This window comes from Lissotriton helveticus, chromosome 2_1, assembly GCF_964261635.1.
Source record: "Lissotriton helveticus chromosome 2_1, aLisHel1.1, whole genome shotgun sequence".
NCBI lineage: Eukaryota > Metazoa > Chordata > Amphibia > Caudata > Salamandridae > Lissotriton > Lissotriton helveticus.
The window spans coordinates 59,186,308-59,206,315 of record NC_136059.1 but is presented as its reverse complement, the minus strand read 5'-3'; the positions used below and the strand labels follow the sequence as shown (position 1 = coordinate 59,206,315).

Genomic DNA, 20,008 nt, shown 5'->3' with positions numbered 1-20,008 from the left:
AAGATCTGTAGGTCACCTTTGGAAGAGCTGAGACTAAACTTGGAGATAGGGAAAAGTTCAGTACAACAAATTCTAACTATCCAAACTTCCTTTTCCATGCAGCCTTACCTAACGTATAAGCTGAGCAATTATGAGAAATTACTATTGACACGTTTCGGGCTTAATATCTTTCACCGGTTAGTGACATTCCCACATCCTAACGACTGGTCCAAGACTCTCTCGCCTTGCCCCTGTGATGAAGTTTCCCCTCAGTCATTGATACATATTGTTTTATTTCGTAGATTTTATACAGAGCCTAGGAAAACCTGGTTATTGCCAATCTTAAAATCACTGGGTTTACGCAGGTGTCGTCCTGCTTTCCTCATTTTACAAATACTGGAAGATGAGCTACTTACAAAAAATATAGCACGCTTCCTTAAGCTCTGTATCAGATACCGAGAAAATCTTGGTTAAAATCATTATGGACTCTTCCACTTAGATTATATAACTTTGTTAATCGGATCTATTGATGTTTTCATTGTATTTTAATTGTATTTTAATCTGTTTTAACATTGTTTTATTGTATATTGTCCTGATTTGTACACTCATTCAAAACCTGTGAACTTTTATGGTTTTCTATGGAAACTCGGACACCGAATAAAGAAATTTGGATTTTGATTTTTTGAGCGTATACAAATAAAGTTACTTATCTATACACTGTGGTTCGCCAGTCATAGATGCACATGCTTCAATCTTCCCTGTCTTCGTGGTGGAAGTCCCACTGTCACAGAGATATAAAAGCAATGCTAATTAATAGGCCTTAGAATACCCATTGGAAGAAAAAGAAATTGTTAACCTATTGACCTTGTTTTAAAGCATCTAAACTTCAGCCAAACAAAGCAGTGACACAGAGACACTCTTCCCCTGCAGAGCAACCATATCTCTGAGTGCTTTCGTACGTCGTTTGATACAGAGTCTCTATGAGCTCTGCTCAGTCACAGTAACCTAGCTTTGACCTTTTGACCTGACTCCCACTATGACAACGGGGATGATTCAAGCATGTGAATTTATGAAAGATATAAAACTGTAGAACTTGAATTGTTTCAATTACATTTTCTCAAACTTTCATTACTGGCAAGTTCAGAGGGATGAGGATGTATAGAACCACAGGCTCTGAATATGTTTTATATCAAAGTGCAAGCACATTACACCTTCCAATAGCACCGACTTATTACACAATAACAAGATCGGCACACACGCATAGTAAATAAAGCATGACTTTTAAACCATAGCAATATTTTATAGAGTACAATTAATTATTTAGGACAGGACAGAGCTCATGCCAGACTTACAAGGCTGATACACAAGGACATCGAGCGGTCCTATTGTTTCTGTAAAATAGAGACCTGGTTCAGGCTATAAACTGATAAATAAAATATGTTTCTTTTAATTACAGGAAAATAATGTTGAGGAGAAGTTTAAACAGCTCTTGCTTGACATCAGCATCAAAGAAGAGAAGGGAATGGAATCCCAGGACATTGGTGACTGGATGAGAACACTACAGCTGTACCTTGTAGCCCAGTTCCTGATGAAGAAGGACATACCAATCTAATGTCACAGAGGTTTGGACAGCGCCTTTTATGTTGAGAATATTTCACTCACTGAGCAGTTGAGTCTCCTTAAAGCAACAATCGAGGTAACACTGAAAGAAGAGGGGGTAACACAGTCCTCAAACGAGACAAAAGACATATCCCGCTTTCGCCTTCATATCTTAGAGGAACTGTACACCATAAACAAGACCTTAGCTGGGAAACTATCAAGATCTGTCTTTTCTGAGCTTTCCAGCACCTGCCAAGACTTTCTTTGACACATATTATTCAGTGGAACCTGGACACCAATCCAGGCAGTTCAATTCACTCTGAAGGTGGAGGAGAGCAGCTTTTCACAAGAGAAGGTGGAGGCCATCCTTCAATGTGTGCAGACATATCAGATTGAAATAAACACGACCATTGCATCTTTGAAGGACCAGGATCCGATGCTTCCTCTACAGCAACACATAAAGAATGAGAAAGACAAGGACCTAAAAACCATACTAGCGGAAATGAGGAAAAACAATTATCCTGAAAAAGTTCTGTCTATCTTGGAGAAACTGCTGAATGAAGTTGGAGCTCGGCTTCCAGCATATAAAACCTTAGATCTGGATGAAAAGATGAAGAAACAAGGTATAGATATGATCAAATCAATAAACTTTGAAAATCCTCATATTGAGACACTGGTGAATGTTTTGATTGGCTTGTGTGTGGCTGTTCAGGACACCACGACAATTGTAACGCAGTCAGGAGAGAAGATTGAGGGCTATTTCCCACGCATGACTCAACTCGCATCTCTGTTGGCTCTTCTCATTTCTAAAGACCCTGCACGAAAATGGTTGTCTTTTGGAGATCTTTACTGGAGAGGGTAAATCTTCCATCGTGGCCATGCTCGCCCTTATTCATGCCATCCGTGGGAAGAAGGTTGATGTGATCACAAGTTCACCAGTACTTGCCCGTCGAGATCAAGAAGAATGGATCAAACTCTACAAGATGTTCGATGTGTCTTGCAGCGTTGTACCACCACCAGGGTTAGATGAATGTACTGACTCAAGAGAAATTGACAAGGCAATTAAAAAGGCGTATGCAGCTGATATTGCGTACGGCACTGTTGGGAACTTTGCTGCTGACATTCTAAAACAAGAGTTTGAAAAAGGCAAAACCAGAGGAGACCGGACCTTTGACATAGCCATTGTGGATGAAGTGGACTATATGACCTTAGACAGCGGCGTCCAAGTCACATACCTTTCACATGCGGCAACAGGAATGCGGCACTTAGAACAACTGCTGGCAGCCATCTGGGCAAAGATGTGCACTTGCCAACGCATCCAGGAGGCCAAAACTGATGACATTCTTTGGGCAACAGGATCACAATACTTTCACAAAGTTGCTGCAGCAGCAGTCATGGGGCCAAACGCATCAGAGCATTTTTCCTCCCTCGACATTCTATTGCCGGGACTGAAGCTGGGGTTCTTCACTGAAGAGGATGTGAAGAATCTTCAATCCACCCTAGTGGAGTCTGATCAGCCAATCACTCAAGCGCCACAAGACTCTCCAATCAAAGAACTCATGGATAAACTTGCACCTGCTCAGCAGCGAGATCTCTTGTCTATATTTCAGAAAGTTCTTGAAGATGCTGTTGTTTTTGAATATTATGAGCTAAAGGATGGTAAAGCATCTGAATTTGCGATCAGTTCCATATCAGACAACAAATCCTCATCTGATCATGACAAAATTAGCATTCTTCTCCTGGAACGTGGCTGTGCCTGTGTGGTGATGAGCAAGAAGGATCTGATAGAAGGAGCGGTCACTGAACTGGAATCACGAATCAGATACTCAGATACCTATCAGCCACCAGATAAACAAGAGAATAAGGATGAGACCTTTATTCTCCTGCCAGCCTACCTGAAGGAATATACTCGGGACAGGATGAAGGTCTTTGTGGAAAATTCTATGAAGGCAATCGTAATGGAGAAGGATCGAGAGTACCTGATAGAATCAGCCACAGACACGAGTCAAGTGAAGTCCACCTCGCCCATCTATGAATACCACAACATCATCCCTGTGGACTTCAAAGCCACCGGTGTGCTTGAGAAGAACAAGCGCTGGGGTGACGGCTTACAGCAGTTCCTGGAGATGAAGCACCAGCTGGCGATCTCTCCACTGTCAAACGTCACCAACTTCATGTCAAAATTCCATTTCCTTCAACGATACACTAAAGGTACTGGCATGTTCGGGGTCTCTGGGACCCTAGGGGATGAACCAGAGGTTGAGTTTCTTAAAAAGCACTACAAAGTATCCTGCTATGTTATGCCTACTCACCGCCATACTAAGAAGACTGAGCTACCAACTCTACAGGTTACAGGAGGGCATAAAGCCTGGATTACAAATATCTGTGACCATTTTAAGGAGCGCACAAGTCCAAGCCAGTGGGGCAAGGGCCAAGCAGCATTAGTTGTCTGCGAAGATGTGAAAACAGCTGAAAAGCTTCAAAAAGAGTTAATAGAATTAAAAGCTGTTTCCAAGCCGGATAAAATAACCTTGTACATCAGAAGTGATAAAGACAATATTGAAACAAGAATTTTTGATGCAGGAGATGTTATCATTGACACAAACCTCGGTGGAAGAGGCACAGATGTTAAAATCACTAAAGATGTGAATAAATGTGGAGGACTCTTTGTGATTCTCACACATTTTCCCACAAACATGAGGGTAGAAAAGCAGATATTTGGCAGGACCTCCCGTAAAGGAAGCCCTGGCATGGTCCAGATGATATTAAACTATGATGAACTGTCACCATCCTATCAGGACCAACCCATCGAGGTGATGAGACAACTCAGAGCTGACTACCAGAAAACGCACATCACCGAGATGGAAACTGAGGAGCTCTTTGAAGTACAGATGCGAGAAGAACTCTTTCAGACGTTTTGTGAACATCTCAATGAGTTTCAGGGGAAGTACAATAAGGCTGAACAACGTGATATTTATAAGACTTCTGATTCATCGAATGACAGTGGCTCCTTTGATTACTCTCAGACAAAGCTAGACTACCGCTCAGCTCTCAATGCGTTAAAAGAGAGCTGGGCTCTTTGGCTCACACTACGTGACAAGGACATAGATAAACACCAAGACATCAATGAACTCAAAAGAGACCTTCGCCAAGTGATTCAGAGGAGAGCAGACAGCCTCCTGCGAGGAGAATCAGATAACTTCTATGACTTCATCAAACAAGCTATGGATCGCATGTACCTCCACACTCAGAATAAAGGATCGGATTATGGTGCACTATCATTCTGGAAGAAATGGGAGAAGACTGATCGGGTGTACCGTGCCGTCTCACTCTACAATCAGGCCTACATTACAATTAATCTGGGACAGGAAGGATACATGCAGAAAGCTTTGGATCTCTTAAACGAATCCAAGAGAATGATTGAAGTCTATGTATCTGAGGTGACGAACACCACCGTTTCCTGCCAGATGTCCTGCTTAGCCAAGTTTGAACCTCACAACAGGGCCGATCCCAACTTCACAAAACAAATGCAGACGCGCAAGAGTCTATTCAAGTCCTGGATTGACTACATCGATAAATCCATTGCAAAGCTAACTGAGTTCCAAAAGAACACAAGTAACGCTATTACCAAGGACCAGGCTGTCTTCTCATTGGCAACTGATCACAGTCCTATAACAACCTATGAAGTCAATGTTCTGTATGACTATGGCCTGTCCTTTGTGTTTGAAGTCGAGAAGAAACCAGAATTCTGCATCAGTGCTCTTATTTGCTTCATAATTGGAGCTTTGCAGGTCCTCGCTGGGATTCTTGTGTGTGTTTTCACCTGTGGGACGGCTAGTCAGTTCGGAATGGGTCTGATTTCTGAGGGTGTATCAGACATGATATCAGGGATCGAAGGGATGATAAAAGGTGCATTCAATTGGGCACAATGGGCAATATCCAAGGCCATTAGTATTGGGCTATCCATCATAACTGCAGGATTTAGCCTCATTAAAAAGGCAGCACAGGCTGTTATGAAAGTGACAAAAGGTCTACTCAATGGAACAAAAACTTTTGCATCTCTTGCTGATTACATCATTCGTTCTGGAAAAGCGCTAGTTTCTTCAGTTAAAACATCTGTAACATCAGCCACCTCTGCCATTTCCAAAAGTACTCTTTCTAACTCCATTAAAACCCTCGCCTCAAATTCTGCCATGAAGAACAACCTTGTGCAGGCAGTGAAGTACACTGGTAAAAAAATGGCCAAACAAAGTGTTATTAAAGCATTAGATTATGGCATGGATGCAGCCCTCGAAGGAGTCTTCAAGGAAATATTTGAAAAAGCCTTTAAAGACATGATAGCAAAATCCATCAAACAGAATCAAGCTTTGAAACAAACACTTATAAAGTTTACAGTTGTCAATGGGGTGCCAGAGATGGCCCTAAAAACAGAAAATCCATTGAATTTTCAGATTCGAGACACTAATAAACAGTTGATGACCAGTCTAATGGCAGATGTTTGCCGGTCTGCTGTTAATGATATTGCTAATGATTACAGCACCTTTGCAACATTCTTTAGTTACCTCAACTCCATGAAAGATGGCATTCTGGCAATCCTGGAAGAGGCCGAGGTGAAAGAAGACATCCTGAAAGGATTCAAGCTCAGTGTTGAAGTCGGAAAAAGAACTGTTGATTTTGTGCGGATGATAAATTCTGCCCCAACTCAAGACATGATTGAAAATAGAGTCATTCCGTTTATAGTCAAAGAATGTGAGGAGCTAAAATCTGCTGCCGACTATAAGGATGATGGACGCCGCAATTACCCAGCTGTAGAGATGATGAAAGAGCAACTGTTGGATATGATGTCCCAAAAGATCAATACTAAGTTTGTTGATTTGCTGTCAAGCCGCCTAAGAGGTTATGTGAGTAAGCCTTTGCAAGCAGCAGTGAATAAGCAAGCAGGTAAAACCCTCGACAAAATTCTTGGAACGAAAAAGACTGAGCAATTCTTCATTGATCAAAAACACAAAAGCGATATGAAAAAGACACCAGTTGAGGGATCAAAAAATAAATTAACAGAAGATCAGCAGAAAGAAGTCAATGATTATGTGAAGAAAATGCAGGATACAAGCTGCCCGGCGACCGAGCTGGACCTGAACGTCCTCACGAAGAGTGACCTTATGGGGGGAAAAGGCATCAAGATCATCATGGTGGACGAGAAACAGAAGAAGATATCCACGAAGGTCTACCCAGGCAAAGACTCCACAGCCGGCATCATCACCCTGGAGCTGGAGAAAGTAAAGGAGAAAGCTGAAGGGTAAGCAGCAATTGATGATTACTAACAGAACAACTCATAGATATATCTGCTGATTATTATTAAACTTAAGGAAATCAAAAGAGAGGGAAGGAAGAGGTGGTGCTAGGTGGCACCAGGGTGGGTACGTCCTCCTCTTGTAAAGGTACTGGTAATCAAGAAAGGTCCACCTCCGAAAAGGTTAGTGTGTATCCTGTTGTTGTTAGAATACACAAAATGTGTTAAAATACCCCTCACACACCAAAAGGGCCCTTGGTGTCATGCTTCATCATCGGGGTCTTCCCGCTCGGCTGCCGGACGGGGCAGTGCTGCGACAAGCGACTACGCTGGAGCACCTTTTAAATGTGGGTGCTATGTGAGTGAGTGGGAGTGAGTGTCAGTAGGGTCAGGGGTGATAGAGTGATGTTAAAAAATACCTGGCCTAGTGAAAGAAAAAATGTATTTAATAAGCACTGGCTGGTATTGTTAAAAATAGGGTGATTTTGGAAAGGTCAAGCTGGTTAGTGGGCTCACTTTCCTGTGCGGGTCAACATGTTTCGGGGCACCATGCCCCTTCGTGAGGACCGGGGTCAGATCCCCCTGTCACTCACTAATGTCGTTCTACAGTGCGTGTATATACAATATGGTGTATTTGTCTTTATCAATGTGTATAGATATATATTTTATAGTAATACACTGCCCTTGCTAATACTAGTATACTGTGATCGTATGCCTGAAAGACAAGAGCATGGTGTTACAAGTGCGCGGGTCCCAAAGCGCTTCGCTCTGAGATACCTGTGAAAAAAAGAAAGAAACTAACACATATAATGCAGGAGTATGCTGCTAAGTGTCCTGCAAGAGGTTCAGTATTCGTCATGGAATGGTTAACCAAACATTGTTACACACGTAAACCACACCAAAGCACTCACACAGTCAAAACACAGTACAGTAGTGCAGCTAGGGAAGGTATGCGCAAGGTTATAGATACATACTTGGCAACGAGGGGTTCGGTGCCCCATGAGCCAAATCTGGACAGAAGGGTATTTCAGGGTCCAGCTGCAAGTAGGAAGGAAATGGGGAAAAAAACGAAGAAAATATCTATTGTTTTGGAATGTCTGCTTATTTTCAGGAAAAAGTGGGGTTTAAAGCAAATAGGTCCTCTGGTTGTCCATTCCGGCTATGCCGTACTTACTCAACCCCCAGCCTCGTGGTGCTTCCTCCTCTGTCCGTGGCTTCCGTGATTGTGAGGATGGAAGCTTGGACCGGAGCTTTTATAGTGATGTTAATGACTCAGCTTAATTGGTTAATTACTCTTTAGTCGAGATACGTGTGCTGGGAAAGCCGGGTCATCAGAGTAGGTAAGTGAGGTGGCCATTGTTAGTTAGTCAAAGTTAAGTAGAATCTAGCTGGGGTTTTGGCAGTGGCGATTGCCTACATCTCTCTTTCCGGGCCGCTATGTCCCACAATCGTATTAATACGATATCGGGGACCGGGAGGCAGTAGAACGACGGCTCCGGTAGAGCCACTACCTATCGCGCATTGCACATGGGCTGTGGCGCGGCCGCTGATTGCGCATGCGCGGAAAAAGTGTTAGACTCCCGCGCATGCGCGAAAGGCGGACCGGCCGAAAGGGAGGCCTGCCAGGGTGTATCAAACCGTATTTATGTATATAGGTGCCCAGGTGGGCTTTTTGCCTATTTTTCAGAAAGCTACACAGGTGCCCGGGTGGGCTTTTGGCCTATTATCAGGAAGCTACACCCTGTCCATAATGGTGTCCTGTATTGTCTTGGAACCCACTAATGTTTCGATATGATTATGGAGTTCAGTAAAGTATTAGGTTGGGGGTAAAGCTTTTCACATTGGTGGGGCTATATACAGAGGATACAGAAGAAATGCTCGTGGTATTGCTATCGTTGTTTTTGATAGGGTACCAGGGGATGGTACTTGAACTACTCAGCAGTTGATTTAGCAGTTAAGTTGGGACCAGGGTATATCATCATTAAGGCCTGTCTGATGTGTGCCCAGCCGGTGCACTCAGCGTTGTTCCTTCGTTAGAAGGTCCTTCTCACTGTTGAAGGCCTCAATGACTGTCCATTTTAGGTCCTGGACGCTGTGTCCCTTGGTCACATAATGTGTCGCCATTTTAGTGGTAGTTTTTTTGCAGCGTACATTGCTGCGGTGTTCACCCATGCGAATTTTCACTGGTCTGCTAGTCATACCTACATATTCTTTTCCACATGGGCAGGTGATTAGATAGACAACGTTGCGGCTATTGCAATTAGTGAACGAGCGTTGTTCCCAAGTGGTCTGATTAGAGAATGTGAAGGTGCGGCTCTTCTGTGTGTATTGGCAGGATACACATGAACCACATGGGTGGTGGCCTCCAACTGATGTGAGTCTGGCCGGTGTGGTGGGCCCTATACTTCTAGGTCTGGTGTGAACCAACATATCTTTGAGGTTTTTACCTCTCCTATGCGAGAACATAGGTTTTGAGAGCAATTTTACCACAGTTCAGTATTCTCCAATGTTTATTTACAATTTTGGTAATGCGGTTGGAGTTAGTGTTGTATGTTGTTACACAAATCGGTCTACGGTCAGGATCTTTTTTCTCTGTTTCTTCAAGTAGAGCCTCGCGGTTGTTATTGCGGGCTCTCTTTTGGCCTTTCTTTACAATGGTCCTAGGATAGTTCCTATTCAGTAGTCTGTGTTCCAAATCTGCTGCCTGAGATTTAAAATCATCGATGTTACTGCAATTGCGTCGCAGTCGGAGGAATTGTCCATAGGGTAGATTCTCGCGGAGGTGGCGCGGGTGGAAGCTGTCGTAAAGTAACAGGCTGTTTTTGGCCGTGGGTTTGAAATGGGTACTCGTCTCAAGTTTTCCATCGATGGGATGGATATTTAAATCCAAAAACACAAGGTTCTCTTTGGAAACAGTGTGAGTAAACTTGAGGAACCGATCTTGTTGGTTTAGCCATATCATGAACTGGTTCACCGAGTCCTGATTGCCCCTCCAAATCACAAGCACATCGTCGATGTACCTCTTCCACGTTACTACGTGGTTTTTGTAGGGATTTTGATCGCTGAGGATCTTTGTCGTCTCAAGGTGGTGCACATACAATCCGGCTAGACTGGGGGCACAAGTGCTCCCCATGCTCGTGCCGTGCCTCTGTAAGTAATATGTATCCTCATACTGGAAGTAGTTCCTCTTCAGTGATAAGGAAATGCATTCAAGTACCACCTGTCTGGGTGTGTGGTATTTCCACGGTGTGCTGAAAAGGACTTCCTCTATTATGTCGAGGGTTTCTTGGTGGGGGAGGCTCGTGTAGAGACTCTCCACATCTAGACCCATGAGGAGGTCTTGTTCTGGGTCAAAAGTTATCTCTTTTACCAACTGTAGGACAGCTTTGGTGTCTCTCAAGTACGTGTTGGTCGCTTGTACTAAGGATCTAAGGAATGCACCCGCAAATTTTGACAGTGGTTCCAGAGGCACGGCACGAGCATGGGGAGCACTTGTGCCCCCAGTCTAGCCGGATTGTATGTGCACCACCTTGAGACGACAAAGATCCTCAGCGATCAAAATCCCTACAAAAACCAGGGTCCTAGATTCGCACATAACACCCACTCCACGATATTAATTTCAATGAGACTAAATGTATAAGCACTCAACGTATCTAAGGCAAGTGTTTACAATCCCACCCAAAATACTAATTGCTTTTGAAAAGGTTTGTTCACATGAAAAGAGTATAGACTGTATGAAAAATAAAAAATGAGTCTCAATAGATATGAAGCATATTATGAGAGCATACATTCTAACTTTACGAAATACAAAATTACATTCATGAAATGTCTCTTAAGTTATAGAAAGAAAAAGGTCGAGACCATCTCATAGCATAATATTTAAACTGTTTTGTTTTTTAGGACAAGGCCAAATATTGCCATTAGGAAGTTTTCAAAAGAAATTTTGTTCTCTAAGAATAGTTCTACTTTAAGCAGATTACCCTGTGCCAAAAGTTCTATTTTGAAAAAAGTTCAAATTGTGAGACGGTTTGTTTTTAAAAAAGCGAAGGCCGAATTTCAGAGTTCAGGGAATGCTGTGTGCATGAATCAAAATTTATTCTCAGAGTCAGGAGAAAACATCAGATTGTCTAGGCTGGCAAAGAAACTGTCTAACATAGTAGGCGAAAGTGGAGCCACTTCAGTTAGCAGGTCAAATGTGCATAGATGAGGATCCTCACCATCAGCGTTTGATGCATTAGCAATGTCCGCAGTAGGTGGTACCTGTGTGCCTGTAGTGTCACGTATCTCACCCTCAGTTAGACTTGCCGGTGAGACCTCAATGAATGCCATCATCAGAATTGGCAGCTGCTGGGGAGGCAACACGATGAATGAGTCGTTACCGGACCCAGCAAAGCGTCATCATCCGATGGTAGGACTGATGGAAGTGTAAAACAAGTGTCCAACATGCATTCTTCTCCGCAAAGCAGGCATCGTAGAACAGGTAAGATGCAATCTTGCCAGATTGGTCTGAACGAAAGGAACCAAGTGGTGTTCAGATCTCTTAAACGAGCCAAGCCAAGAATCTGTGTAATGCGCTCATGGCAAGGAGGGCTTGTTCCATTGTAGCCTGGGTATCACTGGTGACTGGACTTGCCATATCGGAGCAGAAGGAATAAAAATAGAATTCCTGCTACGAGTCCCAAGATGAGAGGCAGGCTGCCGAACACAGAGTGCACGAAATTTGGAAAAATGCGGAGGACTGCTTCAAATGGTGTTACCAGTCCTGAAAAAAACCTTTTAAATACATGAGCAATGCCTCTGGTGTCAGACATGTTTAAGATTTGACCTAACATTTCTGCGAAATGTACTGGCAGTTTGTTGATAATAATGCATGTATCTCTGCAGAAGTCCTTGCAACTTGCAGATCATACGTTTCTCTAGACAAGGTCAGTGGCACAGTTTTTTGCAAAAGAATGACTTTCATTCTGCTTAAAGTATCAATTCATATAGAAGAGATATTCAGTGAAGGCCATAACACCGTCTCCCTGTCTGTCTTGCTCTTTGTATACAACAAGTGACCCTGGATGACACACTAAACAGATACGCTTTTCCTGGCAACATGCCACAACAGCTGTGGTCATTGAGCATAACATAGCTGCCATTGGATAGCTGCCTGAAAATCGGTTCTATCACTGTGGAGGGTGAACCGTGCAGGTGGCATGAAAGGTTATTTACAGAACCTTCGCATGCTCTGTCTAAATTAATACCTTGGCACAAAAGTGTACAATTTAGTGAGTTCTTACACTCTTTACCACTAAGGAATAGCTCCTTTCCCCCATTCCAACATTTGAGTGTGTAAGGTAAAGTCGAGGTCGACTTAATGCATTCTTTACCCAACCTTTCATACAGGCCCGCTGGTATATGCTGTAGACAACACTGAAATTGGAAAATCGTCACTGGTATTGTGATGGTGCCATGTATTATCCATTCAATGATAGGCTTCTCAGAAACTGTCAATGGTAATCTTTCCAGTTTTTCAATGCTCAACAGCGTAGAGTCTGCTCCTCTTTGTGCCAAAGAGATTTGTTTATCTGTAAGGTTAAATACAGAAGATAATGATGTTGTGTTGATTAGACGCCATGGCACGTAGCCTGAACAAAGATTTTGTAACGTCCAGCCTAGCTGCATTATAGAACGTAATTGAGACTGGCCATGTTGTAACATTAGCAAGTCCTGCTCTTTTATGTCAATTGCAGAAGATACAATGCTGTCCAAAGAATATATTCTGGAGGACCGAGTCGTTAACCCATTGTCCACTACAGAGAGAGTTTTCTCTAAATTAATACAATCAATTTCTTGTATTCTTTCTGCAGTTTCCATTTGCATTATTTTCCAAGCTTCTAGGTACGCAGCGTATATACCGGCGTATATGAAACATTTTTGACGTGGTTTGCGAGGCCCCATTAAGAAATCTTGCATATCATTGCCTTCTTTAAGTAAAGATAAGTGTTGTTTGATTTCTGAAAGTGTAGATTTCTCTAGCCACTCAAGGCATAGCTTTCCTACACTGTAAATAGTTACTATGCCTGGATGTTGTCTCTCCACCTCTCCACCCGGTATATAGAGCGCGCTGACTACAAGCGCTGCCTGTACTAATTGTGGAACCTCCTGAGGCTTGAGCCGGGAGTAGCGCGAATTGCGTTTTTAAAACTACTAATTGCTTTGTGTGTGTTTTTAACCATTTGCACTCACCGCCCTTGAGCACCACGCTCTTGCCACGAACCCCCCTCTGACAGCTGAGCATAACGCTGCCACCGGCGAGTGTTTGTTTGTTTCCCTGCCGCCATTGACCAGGACACAGGCCACGCCCACCTGGATAGGCCACGCCCACCTTCCTCTCCACCCGGTATATAGAGCGCGCTGACTACAAGCGCTGCCTGTACTAATTGTGGAACCTCCTGAGGCTTGAGCCGGGAGTAGCGCGAATTGCGTTTTTAAAACTGCTAATTGCTTTGTGTGTGTTTTTAACCATTTGCACTCACCGCCCTTGAGCACCACGCTCTTGCCACGAACCCCCCTCTGACAGCTGAGCATAACGCTGCCACCGGCGAGTGTTTGTTTGTTTCCCTGCCGCCATTGACCAGGACACAGGCCACGCCCACCTGGATAGGCCACGCCCACCTTCCTCTCCACCCGGTATATAGAGCCCGCTGACTACAAGCGCTGCCTGTACTAATTGTGGAACCTCCTGAGGCTTGAGCCGGGAGTAGCGCGAATTGCGTTTTTAAAACTGCTAATTGCTTTGTGTGTGTTTTTAACCATTTGCACTCACCGCCCTTGAGCACCACGCTCTTGCCACGAACCCCCCTCTGACAGCTGAGCATAACGCTGCCACCGGCGAGTGTTTGTTTGTTTCCCTGCCGCCATTGACCAGGACACAGGCCACGCCCACCTTCCTCTACTCCTGCCTCCTATAAAACATGTGTCTATACAGGAAGCGCAGCGGACGAGCGCAGCGGGCGCGACGATTGCATGCCGAAGGCGCGCATAAGGCAAGCTCGTCTGCGCTCGTCCGCGCCGAGTCCGGGCCAGGGGCCACGTCCCCTACATCTCATGCCAAACAGACTATAGCCTACAGCGCAGACGCTTTTCATGGCATGAGGTCCTCGGGACCGGTCTGTGAAATGTATCGCTATGAGGCAACGTCTCTTCCAGCCATTTGCCCAAAATGCAACATCCCTCTTAACCTGTGGCAGACCAAAACCCCGAAGCAGGAATACTGTATGTTTCTACTAAACTGCAGATCCCTGCCAAAACATAAGGTGGAAATTTCTTTCCTATTGGAAGAGCGTATGCCGGACGCAGTGTTTCTCTCTGAAACATGGCTGACGTTCGATTCCGACCCTGCCATTGTAACCTCCCTCCTCTCGGGTTTTCAAATCATTCGACAAGATCGTCCGGAGGGTAGAGGTGGAGGGCTAGCAATTATTTTTAAAGAACAATATCACTGCAGACTCATCCCGGAAACCATCCCAGATTGTGAGAGCCTAGCTTTCTCGCTGGAGTTTTCTCCCAACCACTGTTTTTCGGGCACATTGATATATCGCCCACCTGGCCCCCCTAAACAATTTCATAATCTCCTACCAGTAATTGTGGCGCCACGCATTAGCGCTGCCGCCAACTATACTGTGTTAGGCGACTTCAACTTTCACTTTGACTCACCGCTGGATCCCACGGCTACTACACTAGCCGATGACCTGGCCGCGCTGCAACTTATCCAACGAGTAAAAACATTGACCCATGTAAATGTAAATGTAAATGTGTTGGACTTGTAAAGCGCACAGCTGCCCGTAAGCGTCCCGGCGCTTGCTTAGGGAACCCGTCCTGGTATTCCCCTGTGAGAAACCCCGGCAGGGTGTCCACAAGGTGAAAGCCAGGCATCCCGCCGCGAGGGGCCGTAGTGGAGATTAAGCAAGCTATTGCCCAGAGTCGCAGAGTGTGACCCCGTGAGTTGAGTAGGCACCAGAGCGAGAATTGTCGAGTCCATGGAATTTTGAGCCCGAGACCCGCCGAGGCGGGGAATTGAACCCTGGTCCACGGTTGATCTCAGCTTCCGGGTCTGCCGCCTCTAACCACTGAGCCACACTTCTCCACATGTGAAGGGACACCTGTTAGATCCAGTGTTCAGTAACTGTGAGGACTTTGTGCTTGGGCTTCCGCTCCCCCTCCCATGGACTGACCACTCTCTGGTGACCTTTACTTGGTTTACCCAGAAATCCATTCGGGTAAAACCGACGATAAGACATGCCAGATCTTGGGCACGGATACCAACAGATGAATGGAAAAATAAACTTATGAAAGAACTTCCCCCTAATAATGAGGATCCATGTCTGGCAAACTAGGCCTACGAAAACTGGATCCTGCACTCTCTCGAAACCATCCTCCCCCTTAAGAAATTAACGGTAAAACGTCTCCATAAAACAGCACCTTGGTACTCGGACGCCCTCAGGAATAAAAAGCGCCAATGCCGGAAAACTGAAAGAAAATGGCGTATAGACTACTCCATGGAGGAAAAGACTCGATATCGAGAGGCAATAAAAGCCTACAAAAAGGAAGTAAAAGCTGCTCAAGCGGCATAAATCTCTGACAAGATCCTAGCTGCAAAATCTAAACCTAGGGAAATCTTTCAAACTCTGCAAAAACTTACAAAACCCCCTCCCCCAAGTGCTTTGGAGGAAAAGTCTGTTTCCCAATGCAATGACCGGCCTGAATTTTTCTCGGCCAAAGTAAATAAAATATACGCTTCCTTCCCCAGCACTACCACTCCTCTGTTAACTCAGGATAAAACCAGGGCGACAGACTCCGTTCCAGTCTCTCCACCCATGCTTGACCACTTTCCTTGCATGGATCTCGAAGTTTTAGAGTCCATGGCTCGGAAAGTAAAATCTGGATCTCCAACTGACCCGGCACCCCCTGAAGTCATGCTGCTAGCATCTCAGACTGTCTTACCAATCATCAAGAACCTTCTAAACGCCTCTATCGCCTCTGGCATTGTCCCTCCTGCCTGGAAACGGGCGATGGTCCAAGCGCTGATAAAGAAGCCTAACTTGGACCCATCGGACTTTGGCAACTATCGTCCTATTTCCCTGCTCCCGTGGGTGAGTAAAATCGTGGAGAGGTACGTCAATTTCCAGCTGGTCAGCTTTCTTGAAGATAACCAGCTGTTAGACACCACCCAGACAGGGTTCAGACCTAAGCACGGAACAGAGTCCGCCCTCCTAAAGGTCATCGAGGAGTCCAGGAAAATTCTTGATCAGGGAGGATCAGTGGCAGTGATCCTCCTTGATCTCAGCGCGGCGTTCGACACGGTCAGTCATATCACCTTACTGAACCGTCTTTCGAATGTCGGCATTGTGGACAAGGCCTGGCTCTGGTTAAAATCTTTTCTGAGCAACAGGTCATTCCAAGTGTTTGATGGACAGACAGTGTCTTCTAGCATTCCCCTGAAGTGTGGAGTCCCCCAGGGCTCCTCTTTAAGCCCTGCGCTTTTCAATATCTACATGAGGCCACTGGCTGAGGTAGTTCGTCCGTATGGAGTCAAGATCATATCCTATGCGGACGACACCCAGTTGGTGGTCTCATTAGCGCAGGAGGCTCTCCAGCCACTTTCAGGTGGACTAACGGAATGCCTGGAGGAGGTGAGGTCTTGGATGACTCTGTCATCGTTTAAACTTAATGGTGACAAAACGGAGCTTATGCTTCTGGGCCCTGCTGACCCCACCTTCTTCAACTCACTGTGGCCCACCTGTCTAGGTCCCCCCCCCCCGGCTCCGAAGGATAACATCAAAAGCCTAGGGGTATGGCTGGACAGGAGTCTCTCACTCAACACCCAGGTCACAAAGCTCTCAGCCTCCTGCTTTGGATTGCTTAGGACACTGAAGAAAGTTCTTCCTTTGCTCCCAATGGAGGCAAAGCAGATAGCCATACAGGGCCTGATACAGTCACGATTGGACTCCAACAACGTCCTCTATCTGGGTGCACCAGAGTACACCCTACAGAGATTACAGCTTGTACAAAACTGCGCTGCCCGTACTCTGCTGCAGATCCCTCGCAGACTGTCAGTTAAAGCGGCACTGACCAGCCTTCATTGGCTCCCAGTGCGTAAGAGAGTCACTTTTAAGGCAATGTGTATTGCTCACCAGGCCTTCTGAGATTCGGGACCTTTAATTACTCGAAGTTTACTAAACCAGTATCGTCCAGGTAGAGACCTGCGATCTAGCCAGGCTTTCATGGCAACAGTCCCAAGAGTCAAAAGGACTAGATCGGGTGGAAGGACGTTTGCCTTCAACGCCGCCAAGATCTAGAACTCCCTCCCGTCTCATTTAAGATCCAACCCTGACCTCGTCTCCTTCCGCAAACAACTAAAAACACACCTGTTCAATTCTCTTCAATAAAAACTCAGTTCTCCTTCCCTTTTTTCCTGGTCTGCAACCTCACTCACCCCACCAACTGGTTCCTCTAGCGCTTGGACGCCTCAGGGCAGCAATTCGCGCTGTTATAAATCCACTTTCATTCATTCATTCATTCATTCATTCTCTGGGAATATCTTGGATCTGTGAACCCTTGTGTTTTGTTCAGGAATCTATCTAGACAGTTTTTCGTGTCTGTGGGCCAGATTAACCATTTTTTCCAATCAAGATTAGTTCTGTTTTGTTTCAAAATATAGGATACGTCTATCTCCTCTTCTGTAGTATCATTACTGTTAGATGTGGGTTTAGGTACAGACGGTTTATTTATATCTTTTATCTTAGCCAGGCCAAGACAAGAAGTTTGTTGAACAGTGTAATGTAAAAACATTATTTGTTCTGGTATAATGCAGGCCTTGAACAGGGCTTGTAAACCTTGCACCTGCCAGTCTTTTGTGCCCCAGACAGTTTTTGTCTCAATGTTGTCTTTCCAAAAGTCAAAACCTAATGTAGACAGCTGAGCATAAAAGTTTGCATAATAAATTTGTTTTGAATTGGTCAACATTGTTTTCATTCCTGTCTTATTCACATTTTTGAAATAAAAAGTTTCTGGATTTGTAACATTAAACCCTGAGAAGTACGTAAACTTTTCATAAAATTTTTTGAGCTACCCTTTGGTGGTGTTGGACAATGTTCCCATTGATTATAAGTAAAAACATTTCTAGGGTTTGCAGATTTATGCAAATAATGGTGACCATAATGATTAAAACAATACATTTGTGAATAATCTGTTAAACCTTCTAAGTATTCATGTTCTGTTAACTTAGCTGACATTTCTAAGTCTGTCATCCTATCATTAACAGTTTCAAAGTCCCAATCATCAGAAAATGTGCTGGGTGATACAAAGTCACTAAAAGAAACCTTAAACTGGTGTAGAATCTTCAGCAGTTCCACCGGGCCATAGATGTCATAATCAGTTCTGTCCCATGCTATACCACCAGGTATAGGAACGGCTGTGATGTTCACTGATGAGAGGTCTCTTCATTCACGATAAGATGATTTGTGAGGTTTCAGGAGCAAGTTGATTTTCTTACTTGCTGGGTCCATTGTACTGTATTTTCCATCTATCATCCTTCCCAAACTTAACACCAGTATGTGAAGGAGGAAAAGTACGCCTAACAGAATCCAAAATTCAACCCATGACGAAACCAGATATGTTTTTTCAAGTTGATGAAAGAATTCAGTTATTTTTTCTTTGAAAGTTTTATTTGCTGGCGTATTTTCAGGTTCACTGGGATCCTCAGAAAATGTATCAAAGTTGATGAAATAGCCATGATGATGGAATTGCATCAGGGTTGTTATTAATCCTCGGAGCTGCTTCGTTCTTTGTCATATTGGTATAGTCAGAGGCTACATCATTGTAAACAGGAGTTTCTTGATGAACTGTTATTTGGGTTTCAAGAGGCACAAGTTCCATTGCTTTGTTGCATAGTAATTCTTTTCTTACTGCAGGTTTATCAAACATGATAAGTCTTTCAGTTTGAACCTCTTGGATTGTAGCAAGATTTGGTCATCTGTTACTTCTTGAGAGTCCCACTGGGCCTACTACTTATTATCGGCCACATGATGTAGTTTGACCAGGTAAATGGACACAACTCTGTTCTCCCTTTTACCAGCAAGGGGCGGTAGTAATACTGATCTTGTTCCGTGGATTGCTAAGACAGGTACTGCTTTTCTGTATGAAGGCCCAAATTCCTTCTTTACCGCAATCTTTTCCCTGACTAGATCCCCAATCTTTGGAATCCAGACAGGTCTTCCTGGGACAGGTGGTTTCTCTTCAGTGGTCGTTGGCTTCTGTATCGTGTTACTCAGACTTCTTCTTGTTTCATTTAAGTCCTGTAAAACAGCCAAACGATCTTTGAAATCAAAGGGTTTTTGATCCACCACTGAAGTTTGACAATCAAGGTCTTCGATTATCATTCTAGTACCAAACAGTAATTCATATGGAATGATTCCACCCAGAGAATTCCTTGGCAGATTGTTAAGACTAAGTTGGACACTTATTAGATGTTTGACCCACCCATTACCCGAACCTAATACCTTAGCTGTTATGGATTGCTTTATGTCACGTTTTTTTCTTTCCACTAGCGCATTACCCTAAGGATGGAAGGGACTAGAATACCGCAATGCAACACCAAAGCTAGCCATGGCCTCTTTGTAAGCTCAAGTGCTAAATGCAGGACCCTTGTCAGAATGTAGCGTGCCGATTGCGTATGTGCCGATAAAGACTCGCAAATCCTTTATAACAAGTGGGAGAACAATCAGCTCCTAAAATCCTTAAAGCATCTGTACACCTCCGAATGCCCAGGGAGGTGCAGATAGGTCTCAACCATTTACGACGTGGGGCTGCATATAAAGGACATACAAAAAATAAATGAGATACGGTCTCCGCCATGGCTGGACAGTTATGACATTTTTCATCTGAAAAGGAAGCCCATTTATAAGTAAAAGCTTTGATTGGTAGGATTCCTATCCTAAATTGAAAATGCAATTTCGGGTCAAAGGGCCTCTTGATTATGTCCCAGTATGCTTCACAGGACGGCCAGGATTTATGATCTAGAAATCGGCCTGTCAGATTAGTATTCATACCAGACAAGTAGGATGACATCAGGACCATTTCCCAATATTTTTGTTT

The 20,008-nt window shown here is 44.3% G+C and overlaps 1 protein-coding gene across 1 annotated transcript in view; it reads left to right on the top strand.

The window, feature by feature from the left end:
• The window catches only part of LOC144820062 (uncharacterized), a 226,705-nt gene that overhangs the window by 118,252 nt on the left and 88,445 nt on the right, over positions 1-20,008 (top strand). Inside the window, 2 exon segments of the mRNA XM_078677717.1 lie at positions 1,436-2,395; positions 2,397-6,874. Coding sequence (XP_078533843.1) covers positions 1,436-2,395; positions 2,397-6,874 — 5,438 coding nt within the window.